This window comes from Rhamphochromis longiceps, linkage group LG18, assembly GCF_057381845.1.
Source record: "Rhamphochromis longiceps isolate RC_006_pf linkage group LG18, R_longiceps_female_GT1.1, whole genome shotgun sequence".
Classification (NCBI taxonomy): domain Eukaryota; kingdom Metazoa; phylum Chordata; class Actinopteri; order Cichliformes; family Cichlidae; genus Rhamphochromis; species Rhamphochromis longiceps.
Genome location: NC_140574.1, coordinates 27,433,909 through 27,458,424, shown reverse-complemented (window position 1 = coordinate 27,458,424; position 24,516 = coordinate 27,433,909). Strand labels below are relative to the sequence as shown.

General features: G+C 40.2%; 2 protein-coding genes across 3 annotated transcripts in view; both read right to left on the bottom strand.

Moving 5' to 3' along the window:
• tnk2b (tyrosine kinase, non-receptor, 2b) overlaps window positions 1–8,864 on the bottom strand; it is a 61,992-nt gene extending 53,128 nt beyond the window's left edge. For both annotated transcript variants that reach the window (XM_085388328.1, XM_085388329.1), the window contains exon 1: window positions 8,633–8,864. The gene's annotated coding sequence lies outside the window, so the exon portion shown is untranslated. The remainder of the gene's footprint in view (window positions 1–8,632) is intronic.
• Window positions 8,865–10,541: 1,677 nt separating this feature from the next.
• LOC146648536 (transferrin receptor protein 1-like) lies at window positions 10,542–24,439 on the bottom strand. The gene is made up of 18 exons (XM_085389279.1): window positions 24,091–24,439; window positions 22,390–22,439; window positions 21,492–21,729; window positions 20,960–21,131; window positions 20,608–20,833; window positions 20,406–20,528; window positions 19,726–19,821; window positions 19,237–19,376; window positions 18,987–19,138; window positions 18,779–18,898; window positions 16,961–17,046; window positions 16,597–16,660; window positions 16,396–16,463; window positions 16,230–16,294; window positions 16,023–16,116; window positions 15,697–15,918; window positions 13,203–13,361; window positions 10,542–12,767 (listed from the first exon to the last, which is right to left on the bottom strand). The coding sequence occupies exons 2-18, from the start codon at window positions 22,420–22,422 to the stop codon at window positions 12,525–12,527; spliced, it is 2,301 nt and encodes a 766-aa protein (XP_085245405.1). The 5' UTR covers window positions 22,423–22,439; window positions 24,091–24,439; the 3' UTR covers window positions 10,542–12,524.
• Between the last annotated feature and the right edge of the window lie 77 nt (window positions 24,440–24,516).

Below are 24,516 nucleotides of genomic sequence, written 5' to 3'. Positions count from 1 at the left end.
ACACAACCTAAAAATGTAATTATACTCCTGATACAAGCTTCATGTAAACTACATTAAAATGTAATTTAATTTAAATGAAATTAAGCTATTCATTTCATTAAGCTTCAGGAAAGCTCACACACTTGGACATATATACTCCCCTCTGGACAGAGCTAAGCTGCAGTTGGGGGTCATGTGATACAACACGGGAGGGCAACACTTTCTCTGGCAGACAGTGAGGAAGAGGAAACACTATGAGGGGTTTGGAGTATTGAAACCATTCTATCTTTGCTATAGGAGACACTACAGGAAACCCAATACTCTCTATTGCTGTCACACGCACATACATATCTTTAGTGGGTTTTGGAACATATGCTATAGTAAATCAGTCTCCTCCCTATGAATAGAACTGATTAAAGCATGTTCATGTTTAATATTTCTGTTATTTATGGGCTGAATTAATAGTCAGTCATTTGGATTTGGATTTTCTTTTAGATTATAAAGACTTTTAAAATTTTTAAATAAATGGAATTTTTCCAAAGAGTCAGTGTTTACAGTGTTGACCCTTCTTCATAACCTGTGCAACTCTGGCATGCTGAATATCAGCTTCTGGGCCAAACCCTGATTGATAGCAATCATTTCCCTACAGCGCTCCAAGTTGATCACAAATTGTGGGCTTCTGGTTCTCCATCGACTTTTCAAGGACTGACCACAGATTCTCAATCAGATTAACATCTGAGGACTTTCCTGGCCATGAACCTAAAAATGTCAATTAACATTAATTAGATTCCGGGTCTTTTGACATAGCCCTCCACTAGGGCTGGGCGATATATCGAGTTTTTTTAAAAATATCGATATATTTTCATACGAGATATAAGATGTGACAATATCGTTTATATCGATATAGTCTATGTTACGTTATAATTATAGTTGTGGAGCCGCAGGTTTGCCTCTCTTTCGTCCACTTTTGTCTCTACGCAACGTTACTCGGTCTCGCCTCTCCTTCACTGAACACAACTCCGCCTCCCCCATAGCTTCACCTGCAGGCAATGACAAGATGAAAGCGGAAAATCTCCGTTAGCGAGTTACCGTGCGTGGGGCTGGACGGCGTCAACGTGTTAGCGAGCTAACCGCGCTAACGAGCTAACCGCGCTAACGACATGCAGCCAGGAGGGGCTGCACGGCCTAAAATCCTTTCATTTTCTCAAAACTCGACAGTGCGCCTTATGTATGAATTCTGGTTGTGCTTACTGACCGCGAACCGATTTTATGTGGTACACAGCGCTCAGCAATCTGTCAAAAAATGTTTTAATATGACTTTGCTAAGCTACGGAGCTGCACCGCTTGATGGATTGTCTTGGAGGATTAGGGCTACCGGGGAGGAGCCTCGCGGAGTGATACGTACTGTGCTTCAACGTAATATTACCGTACTGTGTGTGTATAAGGACCACAAACGGCACCTGTTCAGAGACGTGGTGCAGCTGTGAAATCTGTCTCTTTGTTACTATGCTCAGCGTCTATTAGTTTACATTTTGACTGCACAATTGTGAGCTTTTTGTTATGCACAAAAAAACATTGTTTTCTTTTATTTATGGACCATGATTATTTAATAAATGCTGATAATTTATTTTTGAATAATTTCTTCATGTACATCTACGCTGTATGTAAATAAAAGCGCCCACATCTGGGACACAGTGTGACTAGAACTCTCTTTTTGTTCTTAACTTATGGCTTTAAAAAAAAAAAATCGAGATATATATCTTATATCGCCATCCAGCTAAAAAATATCGAGATATGAATTCTGGGTCATATCGCCCAGCCCTACCCTCCACCATGTTGGAAAATGTGCAGATTGTCACCATACTGGTCCTGGATCGTCAAAGGTGTTTTCTGCATGGTCAGTCCTTAAAAAGTGGACAAGGAAAAGCTGATGTACTTCAAGTGCTAAAGCAGCAAAGTGTAGTGAAAGTGAAACACAATTTGTGCTACTGTCCAAACTTTTGCAGGACACTTACCAACTTAGACAACCACAGTGACTGCTACCTTTGCTGACTAACATCTTGTACATTGGCATTAGTACTTTGTTACTAACAAGCATAATAAAGAGCCCAAATTCAACTCACTTTCAACATCCCTCACACCTACCCCTGTCTAATGCTAACATTAATCTAGTAACAGTGGAGTACGTTACAGCACCAGGACAGTATATGAGAACCAGACTAACAACAAACTGCATACCCCATGATTACTGAAGAAAAAAAAAACGCATTTCAGTTTTCATGTGTTCCTCATTTCTGGCATATTAGACTAAGATGTGACGCACTTTTGCTACTAAATACTTTCACACCAATTCTGCTTTTTCTGTTTGCTCACTGCCTTCAGTATCTTATCCCCATCTGCCATTCTTAATTACCGACTCGGACATGCAGTCTAAACTACACCTTGCGCTACTCTGAGTCATCAAGTATTTACTGAGATTTTTTATTCCTCATGCAGGAAGGTGGCACAACACCCATGTAGACTCCAACATCCTGTTAGGGAGCTGGCACTGAACACATTTGGCACCGTTCCTGCACTAACTGCTCGCTCGGCATCGAGCCAGTACTGACAACAGCTTCCTCTTAATCTGTTTTACCCATCCAGTCCTCCATAGCCATGCCGTCTCTGAGCAGCGATGACCGATTCAATGCAAACATCATTAGTTTAAACACGTCGACAAGACCCCGTGTAGAGATTTCAGTCCAAGCAGTGAATTTGTTACGTCATTAAGCAGGCGTTTCTTTGACACATACACACAGATGTTCAGTGACAAAGCGTGGGACTGGATGCTGCCGAGATCAGTTACAGCTTAATTACGTCTACAATCGTTGCATAATTAAATATTAAACTAAATTTATTATTTTTTTATACTTGAATGTCATCCTGGAACTAGCAATTAAGATAAACACTTACTTCTGACCTGGCAAATTAAAAGTTAAACAGGACCCATTATGCTTATTTTTAATCACATAATTCTAGTCTTGAGGTCTATTACAGTACCTTTGCATGATTCATAGGGGTTGGAAAAAAACATACATATATCCATACAGCATAGTGTTTTGTGTGGCGATATTGTATCATTACAGAGACACCAAATGTTGATATCAATTTTTTTTTTATAAATTATTCTGTGCATACTATGAACGCAAAGGCTCACCACATGCTCAGATCCTTAAACAACATTAGCCAAACAACACTGGCCACACTTAGCGTGACAAAATGATCTCCTTATTCAGAGCAAGGTAATGACTCAGTCACACAAGTGAAAATAGGACAGCAACCCTTGGACTCTCAGAGAGATTATCAAAGGTTTGCAAATAATTGCCATCTAATTTATAAATGCAGACTAATGCCAACATCAACATGTTGGCATTAGTCTGAATGAGTCTTAAAGCACAACTTTAGGGGACTCGGATCAACTGGTTGCCATCTGGTTGTATTCCAGTTATACTCCTATAGAACAGGAAGGTTGCTAAGTGTAATTGTAACTGTGAAATGTGAATTTCTGTCTATGTAGACACCAGCAAACGTGATTGTCGGCCAATTATCAAACTTAATTGCTTTATTATCAGAAACAGATTGCATGTAATTGCCAACTTGACTTAGTTCAATCAAAGACTGATCGCAGACCTATAGCAGACTTTGTCTTATGGCAACATTTATGGCAGGTTTCAGCGACAGTGTCGGTAGGTTTCACGATCTCATTTTGCAACAAAGCATTATTTTATTAGATAAAATCGATATTGACAAAGTTCAACTTTGAGGACATAATTTGCAGTTGATAAGAGGCGATAAATTGCAATATATGTTATACTTAGCATATCATAAAATATCACAAATTGCAATAATATCGTATTGTGACAATATTGAACAATGAGGTGTGTAGTGTTTCCCACCACAATACATTTTCTTATACTTGATGTAGATGCAGCTCGTCAGCGCTTCCAAAGCCTGAAACTAGCCGTTTTGGCTCCTCTGCTGTTAAGCAACTATATTCTGATTAGCTACCCTGAAAAATAGTAACTTACAACATCTCATCAAATGCCCATATATAACCAAATATAAGTAAGTGTTGTTTATTTATAAAACACCTTTCACAAACAAGGGGTCACAAAATGCTGTGCACTAATTAGAGTAAGGAGAATTAAATGCGATAAAAATAACATAAAACAAGTTGACATACAGAATACCTTAAAATCAGTTAGTACCAACAAAAAACGGATTAAACAAATAAGGTAAATGGCATCAAAACCTCACATTTGAGAGACCAGCCACGTTAATTTTAGTTCTTTCAATTTCTACGCCCAGGCAGCTGTACAAATGTGTCCTGTCTGTTACTAGATCAGCCCCAAGGGAGAAGAGCATGACTGATTTTGTGTCAGTTAAAGGTATTCATGTCATATGACTGCCATCCACGTCCTACTAGTTTAGTAACTAACAGAACATCCTCAAAGTAATTAGATGAGAAACTTAACAAATAACAACACAACACGATACAAAAGCAAACTAAAAGGGAAAAAGTATTTAAGTTTATCAGCTGCTGAGAGCATGTGGATCTGCAAAGCACAAGGACTTTCTCATCAGCAGAGCATAAAACAATATCAACTTACGTGACAGCACGTACATATGTGACACCATAGAGTAAAAAGGTACACTCAGTGGGAGCCAGGGTTTGATAATATCTTCTTCAAACAGTGTGTGATGCTACAGAGTTGCCTGCAAGTTTGAGCATGTTAAAAGTGAAAGCAGCTGTAGCCAAATTTAAGCCAGAGGAGTGAGGAGGTCAAGGTGCAGGCAGGAGATACGAGGAATCATAATCTTCTCTACGCAAATTATAGTGTTAAAGCATAACTGTTTTTTTAAACTTAGTTTTTGGAGTTAATGTGGTTTTGCTTCATGCAAATGTAACTGAATATGTTATAGTACGTGTACTGTAATCAACTGCACTTATAATTGCAAATAGCAACCACTGAGCAGTGCTATGGAAAATGTGCAAGCCATACTGTTAACACCAGTCATGGTGTATTAATGGAAAGGCTTTACAGAACTAGCTGGAGTTGGATTTTTATACCCAATCAGCTGTGCATCTCCTTCAGAAAAACCTCAACTTTCACATCAACACGAATCAAACAGGTGCTATGTGCAGTAACAGACTCAGTGTGTTGTAAAGCTACACATATGCGGTCGGTAAAAAAGAGAGCCCCAGCTTGTTCCATCCATCCATCCGCTTATCCTTTTCAGGGTCGCTGGAGCCTATCCCAGCTGTCATAGGGCGAGAGGCGGGGTACACCCCGGACAGGTCGCCAGTCTGTCGCAGGGCCAACACACAGGGACAGACAACCATTCGCACTCACATTCAACCTAGTGGCAATTTGGATTATCCAATTAACCTGTCCCCACAAGTTGCATGTCTTTGGACGGTGGGAGGAAGCCGGAGTACCCGGAGTGAACCCACGCAAATACGGAGAGAACATGCAAACTCCACACAGAAAGACCCCGGCCTGATGGTAGAATTGAACTCAGGACCTTCTTGCTGTGCGGCAACAGTGCTAACCACCCTGCCACCGTGCTGCCCCAGCTTGTTGTATAATAATAATAATAATGTGTGAAGGCCACAGTTATACTGATCAAGCAACAGTTGTACCACAGGAAGTCTGACTGAAACTGCAAGGGTGACTCTAATCTTCTCCGTGTTGAACAAATGCATCTACGATCTAAAAGAAGCAGTTTTCGCACCATCGCCGCTCCTTTTGAGTCACCTTTATTCTGACTGGCTGCCTGCCGCAAACAGGATGTAGTCACAGCCAAAGCATCCAGGCCAGTCTGAAGTCTAGCTTCTTGGCTCACTGGAAACTGAACATTTTAATGGTTTTTTTTCCTGGTAAATTTTCATTTACCAGCGAATGAATGAAAATTTTAAAAGCAAAAAAAGAAACACCCTTCAACCATGTTATTAGTGGTTTGTCCACCAGAGGGCACTTTTCCCTGTTGGCAGCAGGTTTAGAACAAGAAGTTGAACCGTGCATAAACAAGTAATACGTGACAACAGGACAAGTTGATTTTTTAACCTAAATTGTGTTACATTATTTCAGTAAGGACTAAATCCCTAACAAATTTTAGCAAAACTGTTTCATGTGTCTGAAAGAAAAAGAAAAATCCCCAGATATTGCTATCAGTCTTATGTATCACTCACATATCGCCTGTGAGAAAATAAGAAAAACCATAAAAAGGATAATGCATTTTTATAGTCAGATGTATATTAAATAAGAGTTCACACTCATGATTGATGTGACATCCAATGACAACAATAACAGATGTCAAAACCTGACCTGGACTTTGTCAGCAGACAGAGGCTCATTTTGATTTTACTGTCAAACCATTAAAATCAATTGGCCACTAAAAAAAAAAAAAAAAAAAAAAATCACTTATGTGCAAATGCCTTGCATAATGCTAAGCATAAAGCTATAAACCCTCCTCACAGGCTACAAAGATAATAACAGCTATTACAGCAGAATGTGTGCGATGTGACAGGCGTGAGAGCAGTGCAGACATGAAGCCTACAGAGTGCATCTGCAGTGAAAGGACACATAATGGTTTTGTGGTATGCAGAGGTCAGCTGAGGTTAGATTTACAGTGCAGAGGGTAGCGAGCTTTGTTCTGCTGCCCTCAGGCCTCCTATCCGACACCGGGGTTCATCATGTGTGCACGCATGTGGGTGAGAGAAAGAAGCGGAAGACGGGAAGATAATGTACAGCAAGTGGGAACAAGAGCTGAGGCTGAGCTGCATAGTTTCACTCTGTGAAGTTCAATGCATTTTTTCTTTTTTACTCTTAAGGGTTGGTTTGATTGACGAGACGAGAGAAGCCGTTTCAACATCCCATAATGAAACTGTTCTGTCTTGATGGGATGACAAGACAACCATCCGTATGGTATGAGGTGGCAATGAATGATTTTAGGCAGGGGTGTCAAACCTAAGGCCCGGAGGCCAGAATTGGCCCAACAAAGAAGACACGAATCTGGCCCACTGGATAGCTTTCGGCATAAAATTGTAACTGTATTTTCATGGGTTTTACAGCTTTTCCTACTAAACATAAGGATAAAGACATCCCCGGTGACGTCCATATGACACCAAAGTAATTAAATAAATGATAAATAATGACAGAAGTGTTATTGTTTTTTCACTATGTACCAGCAAAGGCACATACAGCCCACTTTGATCTTAAGTGGGCCAGACTAGTGAAAGCCTCCTTTACCTCATATCTTAATATAGGAAAAAGAATTACAAGTTCAAACATGCATCTCACTTTTTCTACACATTTAATCCCCGAGTTTAAACATGTAGAAAACAAGTACTGCTGTAATAAATCAAGGAAATGTGTCAGCACAGCTCCTCACACTTAAATCATAAGAAATAAATGTGCAAAATTCAAGAAAAAGTTCTGGCAGCTCTGTATACCTATTACTTCATTACTTTATTTTAGTAAGAATGGCTATGAGAGATGTATTTATCAGCAGGAAAAGTGATGAAAATACAGTTAAAAGTCAAAAATGTATGCTCTGCTGTTGAAATTGCACTTCTTTGTCTTATATTTAAATATCTCAGGGATTAAATGTGTAATCAAAGGTCTTTACACTGACTGAAAGGGGTGTATCAGTGGTTCGGCCCACTTAAGATCAAAGTGAGCTGTATGTGACCATCAATGTAAAACGATTTAAGGACCTATGGATGTCATGAAAACACTAAATTATGGAACATCTTTTGGAAGAATTGTGTTTCACTTCTTAGGAGCATCAATGCCAATGTGCATCAAAGCTGAAACAACTTACTAAAGACACTTTATCACGGTTTTTCCTTTCATTTGCCGCGCGTTTTATATACAAGCAAAGGGCTGGAGGATGTTTGCGGATCTTATTTAACTATTTGAATGCATTGGCTGAAATCCCTACACAGACTCCTCATTCTAGACTGTGTAATTATACATTTGCAGTGAGTGTAGGCTTTGATATCATGTGTTGCGTGACTCCTTCACTGGTCAGGTGTGCTGTATTTATCCAAGTCAGAGCCTAAACAGAAATGTTTGTATCGCTGTGTAAGCAAGTTAAAGAGGCAGAAACAGGTCAAGTGCGCGTATAGAAACACACTACCTTTAAGAAAAATAGACATTTTATAGACACTTGACATCACCTTTTGCCTTTTTCATACTTCCATGTGACTTGCTTCAGTAAAGAGGACCTGTTAGGCTAACTAAGCACACCTGGGTGCCCTCCTCGCCTGAGCCTCTGCCCGGACCCTGAGACAGCTATCCGCATATAAAACTCACGTACATGTACAAGCTGGTCAGGTTGGCCCCCTCTGTGACCTGCGTTGTTGCAACTAAAGTGCTCCGGGCTTTCACAACAGAGACTCGGTGACAGCAGCTCTCACCTGCTGCCTCCTTCCCGCCACCAAGCCTATTTAACCGGCTCGCGTTGCATTTGAGGACCTGGACAAGTGGCCGTCTGACAACTAAGTACTTGAACTTTAACTGCGACGCTAACATTTCCACAACTAAATGAAGACTGCAAGTAAAGTTTACTACTCTGTTAGTCACTTCTGTTTAATGAGTGCACCTACCTGTCAGTCTCGGTTCCTGTCACCTTACGCTCCTGTAGCCCTCTCTTTAATGTTACTATTATTTCATTGATTTGGCCTCCAAAAAACTTTCTACAAATGAAGAGGTGCTGGCATCCCCGAGAGCTCCTTGTCCTGTGGAGTGGATGAAGCTGATGAAAGTTTGCTGAATGCTTACACAGCAGCAGTATCCGAAATACTGCCCGGGTATGAATGCAGAGGCTGCTGGCGTCGGTTCTGCGCTGTCCTTGTACAACACAAAGATCTTCTATACGTTTACCGATGGATAACTCCATTAAAGAACAGTCATTGTTTCATTTATCTGAATTTATGTGTATTTATTTATTTAATTTATTTGTATTTGCATAAGGAGGCATTTAAAATATATATTAAAATGAAAAAAACATGCAAAAATACGGAAGGCTTTATTAAAAATAAATAAGGTCCAATTAGTCAACTGATTGTCTCATTCATGATATTTTAATTATAGAACTGAGGAAATAGTCACCTTGCTTGCTCACTCATTAATTAGCTGATAAGTATCGCTTCATAACACAGTCATGCTTTACATTATTATGACATACAATTAAAAATGGCAGAGCCACTAAAGGCACAGTGAGGAGTGCCTGATCTATCTATCTATCTATCTATCTATCTATCTATCTATCTATCTATCTATCTATCTATCTATCAAGTTATGTTTCAAGCGATCTGCCAGTCATTTCCCTTTTTTACTAAAGCACTACATAGTGTTTCATTTTTGTAGGTTGGTTTGTTTCACCGCAGGAATAAGTAGCGAAGTGAGACGTCTTTTATTTTCTCATATCTCTGTTGCGCATTCACTTTGTCAGCCCACTCTTAAAGAAATATTCTCCCATTTAGATTTTTCATGCTACCACCTTGCTGACAGTTGTCTCTGCAAACTGAAATGAAGCCTCTGTGGACGTGTTCAGATATTTCACTTACAGAGATTCCTACAAAGAACAACTGGGTGTATTTAAAGAGAACAACAGGGATAGGGAATGAGGTAGGACCTCTAGCTCCTGTTCCCCTTGATTTTATACCCTGATACAATTAAAAGCTGCCCAAGTCATTAGAAGAATGCGCTATGATTTGGTGGTGGTGAACGCACTCTGTGAACTAACATAGATGATAGGTTTTTATGACAAATCAGCTCATTTATAACAAAAAAATCTTTTTCGGACGTACGTTATTCCGAAAGTCATTGAGAATAAAACGTTTACGAGCCGCTGACGGTCCGATTTGAATTAGATTCACCTGCCTGAACACGCTGGAAAAAGCACAAATGCCAAATGATGCACTAACGATTTCTTTACTTTGTGTCCATCTTCCGGTCAAATTGTGTCACAGCAGCTTTTTGTGTTTACGGGATCATTTTGAAAAAGGACACTAAATGAATGGGCTTTAATACAGACAAAAAAGAAACGAAAAACTAATTAATCATTGACATGAATACTTATTAACTATTAAGTTGCATAAAGTCAGACTTTGCAAATTTACATTTAAATGGAACATATTCAGCCAATTTCCAGCTTTACTTTATCTTTCTACGCCATCGAGGATCTTTTACATGCTTCAGTTTAAAATATATAATTTTTCTATTTTAAAACTTTGTTTTTCGACTTCGGTCATTTAAATATTCCATAGGCTATAAATAAAATAGGCATTTTTTACATTGCACATTTGAGGTTAATTTTTATTTTAAATCATTTAACACACTTCAGTGGGCTACATACTTAGTGTTACTATCAGTCCAATACCAATAACAGTGTTGGTATCGATACTAGTGATATTTGGATGAGTCCACTCACCTCTACTACACCTCAATGTGAATAATTAAGCAAAACTCAAATAGTTGTGTTTATTGAAGAAGAAAACTGTAAGGCCAAGAAAATGTGTTCACAGTTTATTTGTTTTTTTAGCTGAATATTTTAACAATTTGCAAACACAAAGGAATTTTACATTTTTTTTCCAAGTTCACCAACTTTTGATCTTAACAGAAATCAAGAAAATTATCTGAACCTCTTTCAGCATACAGAAGCTCGGCTCTCCATTGGAGACATGAAACGAAAAAAAAGGAACAAAGGAAATCTCAACAAATTCATCAAAAGGTAAAATGTAGTTTTATTCATTCAAACTAAATCCACAGTGTAGAGTGGTGATTAGTTATGGAAATAATACTGGACCACAATGCTGTGGCCATGGTAAGTGTTTGTAACACTCCTTTCTTTAAAGCCCAAATTCCTTCAATAGTAGACCTTGAAGATGGAACAGATCAGCTGGGCCGGATGAAATGGGCTCTTAAACCTTACACCTTGAAACCATGTACCCAAATAAGTGCATTTTTTGTCGTAAAATCGTATCTTTGGTAGAATACAGTAGCCATTACTTCACGTGCCCTACTCCCCTACACTGTTGAGGCTAGTGGTCTCTTCCAATTTTAGCTAAAATTGCTATACTTTAAGGTGAAACAAGCAGAAGCAGGTTTAACAAATGCAATAAAAAGAGAAGAGTGAGGTTCCACCTTTATTTTTTTTTCAAACAAATCAGGATGAAACCACTGCAGTTAGCTTAAAGTTTTCCAGACAATATTGGACAAGAAGACATCCCAGCTAATCCAGACATTAGCAACAGCTGGTAATGATAGTGAATTATCATGACCTGAAACGATGGTTCAGAAACTGTGCTTCTTTAGATGATCCATCACATGAAAAAGCTCTGGCCTCTGATTTTAATATCAGGTACTCTGAGATGCTTTTGCTAAAGTGATACTGTGATGGTTATTTTTCATTTTTATTTCATCCAGCCAAAGGACTGATGTTCTCCATGGTATAGGACAAAGGATGAGCTTAAGCCAGAGGTATACATTGTCCGTCCATCCTTTCATAATCAATAATCGCTACTCCTCCTACAGTATTTGTCATTTTTTTAGCTAAATATGCACACAATGAGATCCTAATTAGTCCTTACCCAAAAAGGTCAAAGTCATAGTCACATTTGCTGTTTTCTGTGCTTGAAGACCAAAGTCAGGATAGTACTTAATCAGGGAGATGCTCTTTACCCTCGTGGCCCACACTGAGGCTATCCTCCAGAGACTGACGAGCATCCTCTAATCTTTGAGTAAGTAGTTTGGGCTCACTGTCAGCCAGAAAAAAGATGAACATCTGTGCATAAGATGGCCTCACCCCTCCCTCCATCACTATGAATATCTGCACCCGTGCAGTTAAAATAACTTTCCTGGGTTCTACCATCAACACTACCCTCTCACTTAATATGGAACTCAGTTGATGACTCAGGAAGGTAAACACTATCGTGGCCTTTTTGTCCTGCAGGGTGTGTAAAAATAAAGTGCTGACTGACCACACAAAGATCAAAGTGTAGCAGCCCTGTGTCAACAGCCCCTTACTGTATGGACATGAAACCTGGATCACCTAAATGAGACGACTCAACTCGTTCAACACGCGGTGCCTCAGAAGCGTCTTTGGATTCAGATGGCAGGACCGCTTTCCAACCACTGGCACACCAACCATCTGTGCTCAGTGGCTTGTAGCTATGATATTGGCGTGACATGATGAGGGCCAAAGTATTGAAGATCGTGATATTTAAAATACCACAGGTTCAAATTCAAGATTTGTTTTTTTCTTTGTGCAAGTATTTTTAAGCGGAAGGCTCACATATTTTCTATCATGACATATCATATATTGGTTTTATGGAAAATTTTAGAAAAAGGAAAATGAACACTGTGGAACAGATGTGATGACTTTGTGGAAATCCATTAAAAAACTGTCTGTTAATCACACCATCATACTGGCTGTCACACCGCCAGTTGTAATAAGAGGGCCAAGCCATGAACAAGGGAGGGCAAAGGACTTTTCTAGAATTCATTATCCAGAGACCAGATGTCCCCTGCTAGGGAGTTGGCACAGGCCTGAATGGTCCAGGTCGCCTGGGCAAGCTTGTTGCGGAACAGCTCGGCGTTGGCCTCTGGGCTGGCAGACTTCAGAGCGTCGAGATGGTTGGTCAGAGCTTTGAGGGTGTGGGGGCCGGAGCCCAGCAGGATGTGGCGAAAGGGGCTGTCTATCGGAGAAACGTAGGGTGACAGGAAGTTCCTTTCCACCTATAGTAACAGGAGGAGGAACATGGAGGAGTTTGTTAAAAGTGTTCTGGGTCACCAGACTTTTCTGTCATATAAAAGGAGGCAATTAGCAGCTAAAAAGAAAACTACCTTGAATACTATTGCACTTTACAGTAGATAAAAAGTAATGCAGTAAAATAAAATATGACGTATTCCATTTTAAATATGACACAAAAGTAGCTAAACCACACTAAAATATATGAAATCCTTTGGCCAAAAGCTCAGATAGCAGCTTAGCTTTAGCTTTATTGTTGTCTCCACTTTATAAGCCCATTAGCTGTGTTGATTCACCAGTTGAATTAATAATTATCAGTTCAAAAGAAGGAAATATTTACAATAACAGCAACAATTGCTAAGATATGTCCATATTTTCCACAGAATTTCTCAGGAAGAATTACTGAGTGTTGGAAGCCTTACCGTCATGATGCGGTCATTGATCATGCGGCACATCTCCACGTTTTCCAGGTCGCTGTTTTGGATGTCAGCTGTCAATATGTTAGAGACACGGTTGTAGGAGCCAGAGGCCATGACCAACCACTGCCCAGTCAGGGTCTTGGGCAACAGCTGGGGCTGCAACTGGAAGCAGACAAATATGCAGGAGTGATTTAGTTTTCACAATAAACTCAATTTGGTAACTGGACGTGCAAGATCTGACCAGTGTCTGGGCAAAAGAGTAAGAGAGGTGACGTTACTCTACATCTCTTCAACTTGCATTCAACTAGATAAATAGATTTCATTTAACTAAATATAACATTTCTTTTTTATGTAGCTGCTAATGAGTCCTTAATTAATAAAATAAAAATGTAGTTTCAAAATAATCTTCTTTTACTCTAATTAAGTCTTGGATTAATCGTTTACGCCAGGGGTGCTCAATACGTCGATCGCGATCGACCAGTCGATCGCAAAGGTAGTATTGGTAGATCGCATGGCATTAAAAAAAATAGATGCCAGCCTATCATCCATCCCGTCACTTGATTGATACAGGGAAGCCAGTCAGATGACATCAGATTTTTTCTGACGCTTAGGTCGCTGCGCATGCGCAAACAGCGGCGCGAAGTGTAGTAAAACTGACAAGCTAGTCAGCGAGTTAACTCCAATTTTTAGCTCTCGGTTTTTTCTCTTAAACCTGGCCGTCAGCAGCTACTGTCCGGACTATGCATCCCTGGCTGATTCAATTCAGTGCAAGTCATCAGAGTAAACTCAGGTAATGACAAAAAATTTACATAGTTAATTGTGTTGTGAAATATTGGATATTGCGGTTATGCATGTATAATACATTGTAGATATAAAGAATCCTCAATATATTTATAAATAAGTATATGTTTTGGATTTTTGTAGTGGGTAGATCATTTTGACTTGGTCATTTTATAAGTAGCTCACATGCGGAAAAAGTGTGAGCACCCCTGGTTTACGCTTTGCCCGATTCTGCTCAGAGCCCAAAGCAAACTCAGCATATCCAGGCTAAGACTGAAGACTATAAGACTGAAAACAGCTACAATATAAATAAAGTTTAGTCAATTTGAAGACAGAAAAGAAATGCCGGCAAAATGCCAACTGTGTGACTTAGACCTAATATCTCAACTCTTAACCTCTCAGACTCACTATCACATCTCTATCATCCAACCTTCCTTTATCTCAAAGGTTCTTGAAAGAGTAAAACAGCTAAGTGATCATCTCAGAGGAATTGTTTATTTGAAGAGTTTCAGTCAGGTTTCAGAATTCACAGCACAGAAACAGCTTTAGTGAAGGGTACGAATGATCTTCTTATGCCCTCTGTGCTTGTCCTGCTAGACCTCAGTGCAGCGTTCAATACTGCTGACCATAATATTTTATTTCAGCCATTAGAGCATGCTGTAAGTGTGCTGCATTGATTTGAATCATATCCATCTAATACAATACAATTTGTTCATGTAAATGGGAAGTCTTATTTCACACACCAAGGTTAACTATGGAGTTCCACAGGTTTCTGTGTTAGAACCAATTCTGTTTACATAACACATGCTTACATAAGCCCTGCAACAGACTGTTGACCTGGTCAAGGTATACTTCCCCATGGTAGCTGGGATATGCCATTAGGATAGATGGCTTAACTTGTCCTCCAGTAACACTGTGAGGAATCTTGAAGTCATTTTTGACCAGCAAATGTCCTGCAGTGTGTATATTGAACAAATATGTAGGACTGCTTTCTTGCATTTGTGCAATATCTCTAAAATTAGAAACATCGTACTCAAAGTAATGTTGATACTAGTTCATACATTTAGTACTTCTAGGTTGGACTACTGGAATTAAGCCTTCAGTTGATCCAAAATGCTGCAGCCAGAGTACTGACAGGGATTAGAAAGAGAAAGCATATTTCTGATCATGGTTATGCAAGAGGTTTCTATTGTTAAAAGGGAGTTCTTCCTTCCCACTGTCGCAAAGTGCTATCTAATAGGTGATCGTCTAACTGTTGGGGTTTTCTCTGCATTATTGTAAGGTCTTTACCTTACAATATAAATTGCCTTGAGGCGACTGTTGTGATTTGACCCCATATAAATAAAAATGAAGAAGAAGTGAAACTTCTTTGTAATACAGAAACCTTTTAGTTACCTGGATAGGAAGAATTCCCGCTTTGAAGTACAGGCCTGTAATCAGATAGTTGTTGTGTTTCTGGCATTCCAATTACATGTTGTCAACAGCGAAATCTCAGAATGCCCTCTGGTGGACAAACTATGTAACATCAACACTCATAACATGGTCGAAGTGTGTTTCTCTCTTCTCTGTTTCCTTTGTTAAAAACTTGTATTGGCATCATTGTATCAATGTCAATACTGATATATCAGCAATGGTCAAGTTGCTCCTGATTTCTGCAGCCCTGCTCTCAACAAGGTAAATACTATCTTCTTTTACAAGGACACTGGTGAGCACTCACCCTCTGAACAGCCTTGACCTTCCCATTAATCTGAACCACGTGGCTGCGTATGAGCTGGTTGTACTTCTTCAGGTCCATCTGCAGCAGGTGGTCATGGACCAGCCTCAGCGCTATGTGACCTGCAAACTGGCCCGCTCTCACAGCCAGCTGAGGAACCTGGCTGGCTGTGACAGAGTTCAGGTTTTCTCGGGTGTCCAGGTTTGTGCCAAAGTGCGGGTAGTCCTGAGGAGGCACACAGGATGTTTTAAGAATTACTCTCAGATCTACAAAGTTGGCATTAGTTCAGAAACTATTTAAGAACTTGTAGTACAGAAGAATTCACTTACTGAACTTCCAGAGTGGAATCTGAAAGCGACTGAGGGAATGCCGGAGAAGGCGAGGAAAGGATACGCAGCACTGTCCATCCTCAGAGGCTCCAGACTTCAAAATCAAACACAAAAAAGAAGAGTGAGAATGACAGCCTACTTTCAAACAAGAAGGCTGTGATAATCATCACTGGCTATACTTTGTTATCTTTAATTAGACGGACTCACATAACAGACTCCCAGTTGTTCTTTCCAAACTGAGAAAGAAGAGACTTGTCCTTGTCATAGTTCACCTAAGAAGAAAACAAATACTTTGATTAAACTCTTGTTTTATTTTACAAATAAAACTGACCAACAGAATTATTTCTGCAGAAGAGATCAGCTGTGGAGTTACCTCTTTCAGAGCGTTTTGGACCAGGCTGTGCAGCAACGGGCTGGCTGCTACTTTAAACCCATTCTGACCTAGAATAACAAGACCACTAATATTTAGTTATCCTGAAACATAAGTGACGCTTTTTGCATGTGTATGTAAAAGTTTGACATTAAACAGCTTCATGGGTACAAGAAGTCTGCATCCATGTCACAATACCAATACCTGTCACAATGCCGTCCAGGTTGATGTAGGCGACTGCTTTCATGCTCAGAGAGGAAAGATAACCCTGGAACAAAGAAATATCCAAAATAAATTTATACTCAGCCACTTTGTTAGGTACATCTTTTCAAATGTTTGCTCTCTAATAAGCCAATTTATGCATGTAAACATGAACCCGATGTGAGATGAAACTGAACAATTGTGCTGCAAATGCTTGATGCTAATGTGTCAATATGAACCAAAATCTCTGAGAAATTTTTCCACCACTTTGTTGAATATATGACATGAAAAATTAAGCTATTATAGCGTGTATTTACATGAACAGAGTACACTCATTATTAATGCAGTTTTGCCTTGCATTTCTCACCTCCAACCACTCGGTGGCGCCAACACTCCCATACTCTCCCGCACTCCAACTGGCAAACACAATGCTCCTCCTGGGTTTGAATCCATCTGACAAAGTGGAAACACATTTAATAAAACTAATGAAGCCGGCGCGTTTTTTAGCTGATCAGTGACAAACTTTAGCGTCTGATGTGAAGTTTACATCAATTTCATTACTGTTACTTATTCATTTGGTTTTTTCCCCTGTTGTGAATTTTAGCACTACGGTTAGCATTTACAGGATATTGTTTTTGATGATATTATACAAAGGACCCTGTTTATGCAATGCCCTTTGTTTTAAAACTTCATCTCCTCTTCTTGTGACTCCACGGGCACTTCCTTTGGCCTGCTGGCCTGGAAAATCCAACAGTTCATCTATATGTAAAGAAGGCACTTAAACTGGAATAGGCATGGCTGCGTTGATCGTATAGTGGGACAGTGCATTCCTCAGTGCACCTCAAGCTTGCAAGCCTGCTAAAGATCACACACCATTGATTATGTGCCTCTAGATATATATGGTTAAACATTTCCTAATGCAAATAACTACATGTAGTATTCTACCATGTGCAAACTTATATCACTAAAGGATTCTAACTGTCTAGTGTTTAATGGACCTGTCAAAGATATGTTGAGATTATAGAAGGCCCATTTACTAGTTGTCTTTTTCTTTCTCTGTGACCCAAAAATTAATGTGTAAGAATCACAGGCTGGTACTTCAAGGTTGAACATACCACAGAGACCACCTCCTTATTCCCATCCTCCCTTCTTTATCTCTTAGAAAAAGAGCTTGTTAAAGGCCAGGTGGTTTGTCTCAGAATTCACTAATGAAAGAACTCTGTATTCTATGTCTAGGAGTTGTTATTTTCTCTTGCCTTGTCCAATTCAGTTTTATCTATATACAGCCAAATTGCAAGCTAAAGAGCCTACAGTAAAACAGAGAACACGCCAACAATCAGACTTGAAGCACTTGGTGACAGTGGAAAATAAAAACTCCCTCTTAACAGCAAGAGCAGCAATCAGGAAGAAAAAGAGGTGGGTAAAGAAGCACTCAGTGCATCATGGGAGGCCCACAGCACCATAACTAAGGGAGGATTCAGGATCACCTGATCCAGCCATAACTATAAGCTGTAGCAAAAAGGAAAGTTTAAAGCCTAATCTTAAAAGTAGAAACGGTGTCAGTCTCCCAAATCCACCTGGGAGCTGGTTCCAAAGAAGAGCGCCCTGAAAGCTAAAGGCTCTGCCCCCCCATTCTCCTTTTAAATATTGTGAGAACCACAAGTAGGCCTTCAGACTGAGAGTCAAGTACTCAGCCTGGGTAATTACAAACTGTGAGGTCTTTAAGATACGATGGGGCCTGATTATTCAAGACCTTTTTTGAGAATGTTAAGGTTTTTGAATAAGATTCGGGATTTAACATGAAGCCTGTCAAGCAAAGCCAGTATCGGAGAAATGTTTTCTCTTTCTAGTCCCTGTCAGTATTCTCAGTCCAGCACTTTGAAACAACTGAAGACACACCCTGGTCAAAAACAACCCCAAGATATCTAAAAGTTTTATTTCATTCCAAGACGATGCAATTGTTAGGGCCAAGTATGATAGCCTTGGTTTTCATTTAGAAGCAGGAAGTTAGAGCCAGGTCTTTATGGCTTTAAGACATTCCTGTCGTTCAACTAATTGGTGCGTGCCATCTGGCTTCACTGATACATTAAGCTGGGTATCCTTTGCATAGCAATGAAAATGAATGATCTGCTTTCCCATGATAGTGCCTAAGAGAAGCATGTATAAAGTATCAACAGGTGCTCACCGTTCTCCACCATGTCAGAGATGGAACGCGCCAGCTCGACGAGGACGCTGGTGCCCACGGTTGATGCTGCAAAGCCCGGGCCCCACGCATCCCTCTGGGCCCCAATGACCACGTATCGATCTGCAGACGGTCACAGGACATTCATCACTCGCATCGTTTCCATATTTCCTGATCACAGGATCTCTCTCATTATTCATCTTTGCTGTACCTGCATCCACAAAGCCTTTGATGACCCCAAAGACATTATTTATCCTTTTCTCAGTAAGGACATTGTTGACTTCCACAGTAATAACATCGCTCTCATCTCCGAGTCTATTGATGCTCCCCCAACCATTTGGCTGAGTTCTACCCCCGAGCTGCCTGTGGGATGCAGACAAACATCAACCCTTTATTGATGCCCTGTTTATTACAAGCTTCGACAATCTTTCTGATACCAGTATGATGTTTGTGAGTCTTACCTCAGAATTTTGGTTCCCATGCCCATTGTGATAGTCTGAGCCAAAATATGTGGCAGGCCTGAAGACTGCACAGGTGGAAACTGGGTGTGGTTGAAGGAGGGGAAGCCTGGGGTGTAGGGATCCCCAGAGCCCATGTGGACCTGTGGGAATCAGAAGAAAAACACAATGCAGTGCAATTGCTTCCTCTTAGCAACAGTATTAGGTTTACAGACTTTAGAGTTTGTAATACATGTCAAATCAGTCTTCATATTCCCTGTCTGTCTTTTTGTCTATGCTTCTACAGAACCTACCAGCAATACTGTATGACCAGGAATTAAACAATTGCCAGGGAGTTATGATTTGTTTGGTAGCACCCTCACTTGCTCAAAACTCCAGAAAAGCTCCCACTGCATTCCAATTCTTTGAATCTTGAGAACATCAAACAAACTAAGCACGTAGAGCACTTCAGTGGGTTTTATTCCAAGACATTTTAAAACTGCCCTCACTCACATGTCCAAAGAGTGAAGTATCATTTCCAATAGGGTAATCAGCAGGGTCTGGGTAGATCAGCACAGCAGAAGCGTTCACTTTGGCTGCATTGGCTACCTATAAGCAGAGAAACAAGGCAATGGAAAATTAAGTTCACCAACAGTAAAGATTTTTGCATGAATCCATCCATCTTTTTGCAGTGTTTCATGCAAAAAGAAGTAAACTTAAGTCCCACAATCACTAAACTGGTATCACTAGTATGACCTCAGATTTACAAAGTACCCTATTGCCTACCCTGTCACATCAGCTGCCACATATTAAGCCTGTTCATCTGATAGATTTAAACATGTCACTTCTATGTGTGAATCTGTGCCATTTAGCAAAACAGTCTCTCCTGAATTTATGCACAAAATGTTCTCCAAGCTTTATTTCATCACAGCCTCATGCAGGAAAGAGGATGAAGAAAAGTGTAGAGAAGTCAAAGCTTTTTACACACACACAAAAAACAAAAACAAAACCAGATTTAAACTGGACTAAAACTTCTGTTTGATATTTTGACATTTTCAAATTGCAATTTAGGGACATGACAGATTTGCAAGGAATTACAACACGCACAGATATTACCCAAGTCACCCCAGGAAAGATAATTCCTGTTTGAATAGTTTACTAATACAACTTTTGCATCTTTTTAAGCATCCCACCTTCTCAGCTAAGCTGATCCTTCCAGCTCTGACCAGCATCACCCTGTTATTCATGTTGATGTTCATGTTCTTCAGCTGTTTGAAGTCATCTTCCTGTCCATAATGGGCATACAGCACTGCACCCTGGAGCCATCAGAAACTGAAATGTCACTGCAAGTGTCACTGTACATTTTTCCTACTCATAATTTAGCCTTCTGATTACCCTTGCTGTTCCACTGGCGCTGTAGGACAGGAAACCCGTTGGATGTTCCTCTGATCCGTTCTTGAAAACTATTCTGTTGTATCCAGATGCTGGGGGGTCCTGAACCTTGACAAAGTACTCATCAGTCCAGGTCTTCATGCCGTACTCCTTAAACTTTTTTATCACCTTGTTCCCCAGATCTTCATCACCAGGAGAACCAGCCCGGTGGTTGCTACTGGTCAGCTGACTGTGAACGAACACAGGGAAAACAAATGGAGGCAAGAAAACAGGGCCCAGTTATTCTCATTTAAAACTGCAATGCACATAAAATTTGTACAGCACTGTACATGCAATGTGTGGGGTTTCTATTCACCTTAGTGCAATCTCTAAGTTGGATGTATTTAGTTTATCACCAAGCAGTTTTCTCACATCATCCCAGTCCATGAAAGGGACAGCACCAGTCTTATGGGTAATATCATCTTCAGAAGGTGCACAGGAGCAATTCAGATCCTTATTCTTATGAACCAGGTAGCCAGTCAAATAGCCTGAACGTGGTAGTCATTTAAAATGAGGAAACAATTACTAATAAGGAAAGGGAACACACCCAAGACCAGACCATAGCACAGAGTCAGCATTTTGAAATACCAGTGAGGGACCAAGAGACCTAAAGTTTGTACACTATCAGCGCTTACACCTCCAGACTAAATTCATGGCTATAAACTGTCAAATTGTTGCTCAGATGAATGCAAGGTCAAAGCTGGGCTATGTTTTTCAGATGATAAAATTATACTTTGTAAGTTTTCACACACACATGGAAAATGTTTAAAAAAAATGTAACTTTCTAGGCATATGCATCTCCTCAGACAAACAGAAATATGCCAACTATGCCTTTCTCCCTCTCTTACCAATGACAAATGTGAAGACGATGGTAGCTGCCATGAAGCAGAGGCTCTTGGTTGTACATTCAAAGTTTTGAGCCACGTGTGGTTGGCGGTTTGACTTGTGACTAAGGTGGCCTTCGTCGCCATTCTCTCCAACCTCCTCATTCATGTCAGACGACTGTATCATCTCCACCTGGCTGGTGTCACCTTCCATATTATCAGGCAAGTTGAATCGTGTGTAGGAGTGTGGTTCATTGTTAAACTAACAAAACAGAAACAGAAAAGGTCAGGGTAAGCAAAACATATTATTTCAGTAACTACCAAAGAATATAGAACCTGGGTGGGAATCATAGACAGCATGCCCACTGATCCAGTTCTGTTTTCTTAATATATGTTACCACGAGTCTTCGATTAAACAGTTTCAAAGGATTTCATACCACTGCTATGCTGACGATACACCGTTTTACTTTTCTGTTAATCCAAAAGCCTCAACTGTCTCTCCTGCCTCAGTGAATGTTTCACTGTCATTACTGATTGAAAGTCTTCAAATTTCCTCCATCTCAGTGCTGAAAAACGAAGTTCTTGTGTTCGGCCTCGACAGTTCCTCTAAGCAGGTCAGTCATTACACCAGAGCAGTTTCAGTGCAGCGCACTAGCAGGCTAGTGATTCGCTACATGCGGTAGGTGGTAAGTTAGATTCAGATTTTCCATTTGGATTTAGTTTGTATTATCCCCCAAGAGAAAAGTGTCTTGGTTTGTGAATTGGATTTTGGTAGAGTGTCCCTGTGCCAAAGGAAATACTGCACAGTGAAATGTATATTTGAAGTAACCTTTCAGTTAAGAGGTGGAAATGGAAAAATAAATAAATAAAGGGGGGGATTCAAGCTTAATACTAAGCTTGTTAACACTCACTGAATACTTACAATTTGGGATATCGCTGATCTTGCTTGGTCCATGGCTGCTTCAGAGGATTCTGAGAAGATAAACCAAAAAGTTAGACTACTCCAGCCAAGTTTAAGTCTTTAAATGACAGGCATTTTATCCTCCAAAGAGACTTAAAGTCAGGTGGTGCGTGAATGTAACTTTTTATTCAACTTAAATCCCTCACAGTGCGAGCAGTGGGTTGCTGCTTTTTACTTGCAGGAACATCCAAAGAATATATCCCATGTCTTGTCATTGGTCCGATTCTTCTTATCCTAAAGGCAGAGCTGGCAGGGGAGCAAAAGGCCAGTGTCCTGCACAGGTCGACACACAATGACACCACCGACTCTTTGGTCTCGCCCATCGTGGTAGCGAGGTAGGAATGGATAAACTGTTTCTGTGGGCTGGGTCGATTTATACTCATAAAGAGTTGCGATCAGGAGTGCTTGTAATTGATTGATTGTTTGATTGAAATCTGTGGGAGCCAGAATTCTGGATGTTTGTAGGGGATCAACTACTTCCTTCACTCAATGACAAATGCAAATAAATTTATAACTTTTATGCAATGTGTTTTTTTGTGGATTTGTGGTTGTGTCTCTTTTCATTAAAATGAAAATACCATAACAAGTACAGACTGTTCTTCTCTTTGGAAGTGGGTAACCTTACAGATTCATCACAAATCAAATAATTATTTCCTCCACTGTTAAGAAGTCAAAGGCAAGTTGTATAAGAAGCTTCAGCTATGGGACAGAATCTATACAAGCTAATCATAAGAATCTCTTTAGCCCATAAGAAACCTCTTTACACGTTGAGGAAAGTTTCTGTTAAAGTTTTAACACTGACTCTCCCATAGTTTTCTTGAAAGTAAAAATGGGTCTGGGGTCTTATGTAGTAATGCTTCCCTGTACAGTTCTTATCATATCTACAGGTACGTGCATTATCAGAAGAAATATTATTTCTGTTAAACGTGCACATAATGTCAAACACATAAACACTACACCCGCGACAAGATTACAGAAGAGAGTTTCTGATCACTCAGGATTGTTTTTCATTAACTCATATGTGATACTGCAGAGCCACTTAGAGGCTTTCCACTGCTGGCTGAGGACTGTCATAGAGGACGCACATGCAGAATTCTGCTGTGGATTCAAAGTTATCAGACAACGCATGTGACTAAAGTGGACAATGAGTCTAAACTGGAGGGCGTAAAATGCACCTCTTGTCGTTAAAATACAGATGGAAGCTGAAAAAAACCCTGCAACATTCATACTGCAGTGACATGTGGGCCATTTAAGGGGAAATTACGAAAGGAATTGCACAACAACAACAAAAATAATAATAAATAAAACTTTTTCTGCTCAGCAAACAGTAGTTGAAACCTCGACCTCGGCTCCCAGGTCAAAACAATTCGCGCTATGACTGCAGAAACTGTGCAGCACACGGACGGGTGTTGATGTTGTTTCCACGTAGAGTCGTTGTAGTCACTCAGACCGTGTCTTACACAGTGAGAAATATAGATCTGAAAACTAATCTGATTAGTACATAGTCGTGATCAAACAGCCACATAATGCTCTTTCCACGGCACAGACTACACTACACCAGAGTGTGTTTTCCCAAATTAATGAGCAAATGAAACAAATGCACAACACTTTTACGCTTATCCTTATCTAAATTCTCTCTGATGTGTTACATGGCGAACTTACTGTGTCAGACTGTTGCCTCTCTGTGACCGATGTCAGCATCATAAATCGGGGGACACAGTTCTCTGAGCAGGAAGATCTTTAGCGCAGTTGGGAAAGAAATGGGCGTGAAAGGGCGAGATCACGAGTTTGGAGTCACCGCTCAGTGGTAACATACTTCCTCTAATCTTTTCTAACGACAATATTTTCATTTACATTGTTTATTCTAACCCTTGAGTAGGCAATGGGCGGATCGCGGTCCGGATCTGGACCCAGATGACGTTCTGTGTGGAACCAGATCGTTTATATTTTACTCTGCGCAGCTTTCCACGAACTTACGGTAAGGTTATTTTTAATGTGCGCAGCTTTTTCTTTTGTGTTTACGGTACTCGACGTACACAGGAAGCAAACGGGTTAAACGCGTACGTTATAAGCCATCCCACGTGACAT

Coding starts and splice junctions, on each gene's coding strand:
- LOC146648536 (XM_085389279.1), bottom strand. CDS start 22,422: ATGGACCAAGCAAGATCAGCGATATCCCAAATT. Junction 19,822..20,405: donor GGATCAGCTTAGCTGAGAAG/GTGGGATGCTTA, acceptor CTCTGCTTATAG/GTAGCCAATGCAGCCAAAGT. Junction 19,139..19,236: donor ATGGGAACCAAAATTCTGAG/GTAAGACTCACA, acceptor TGCATCCCACAG/GCAGCTCGGGGGTAGAACTC.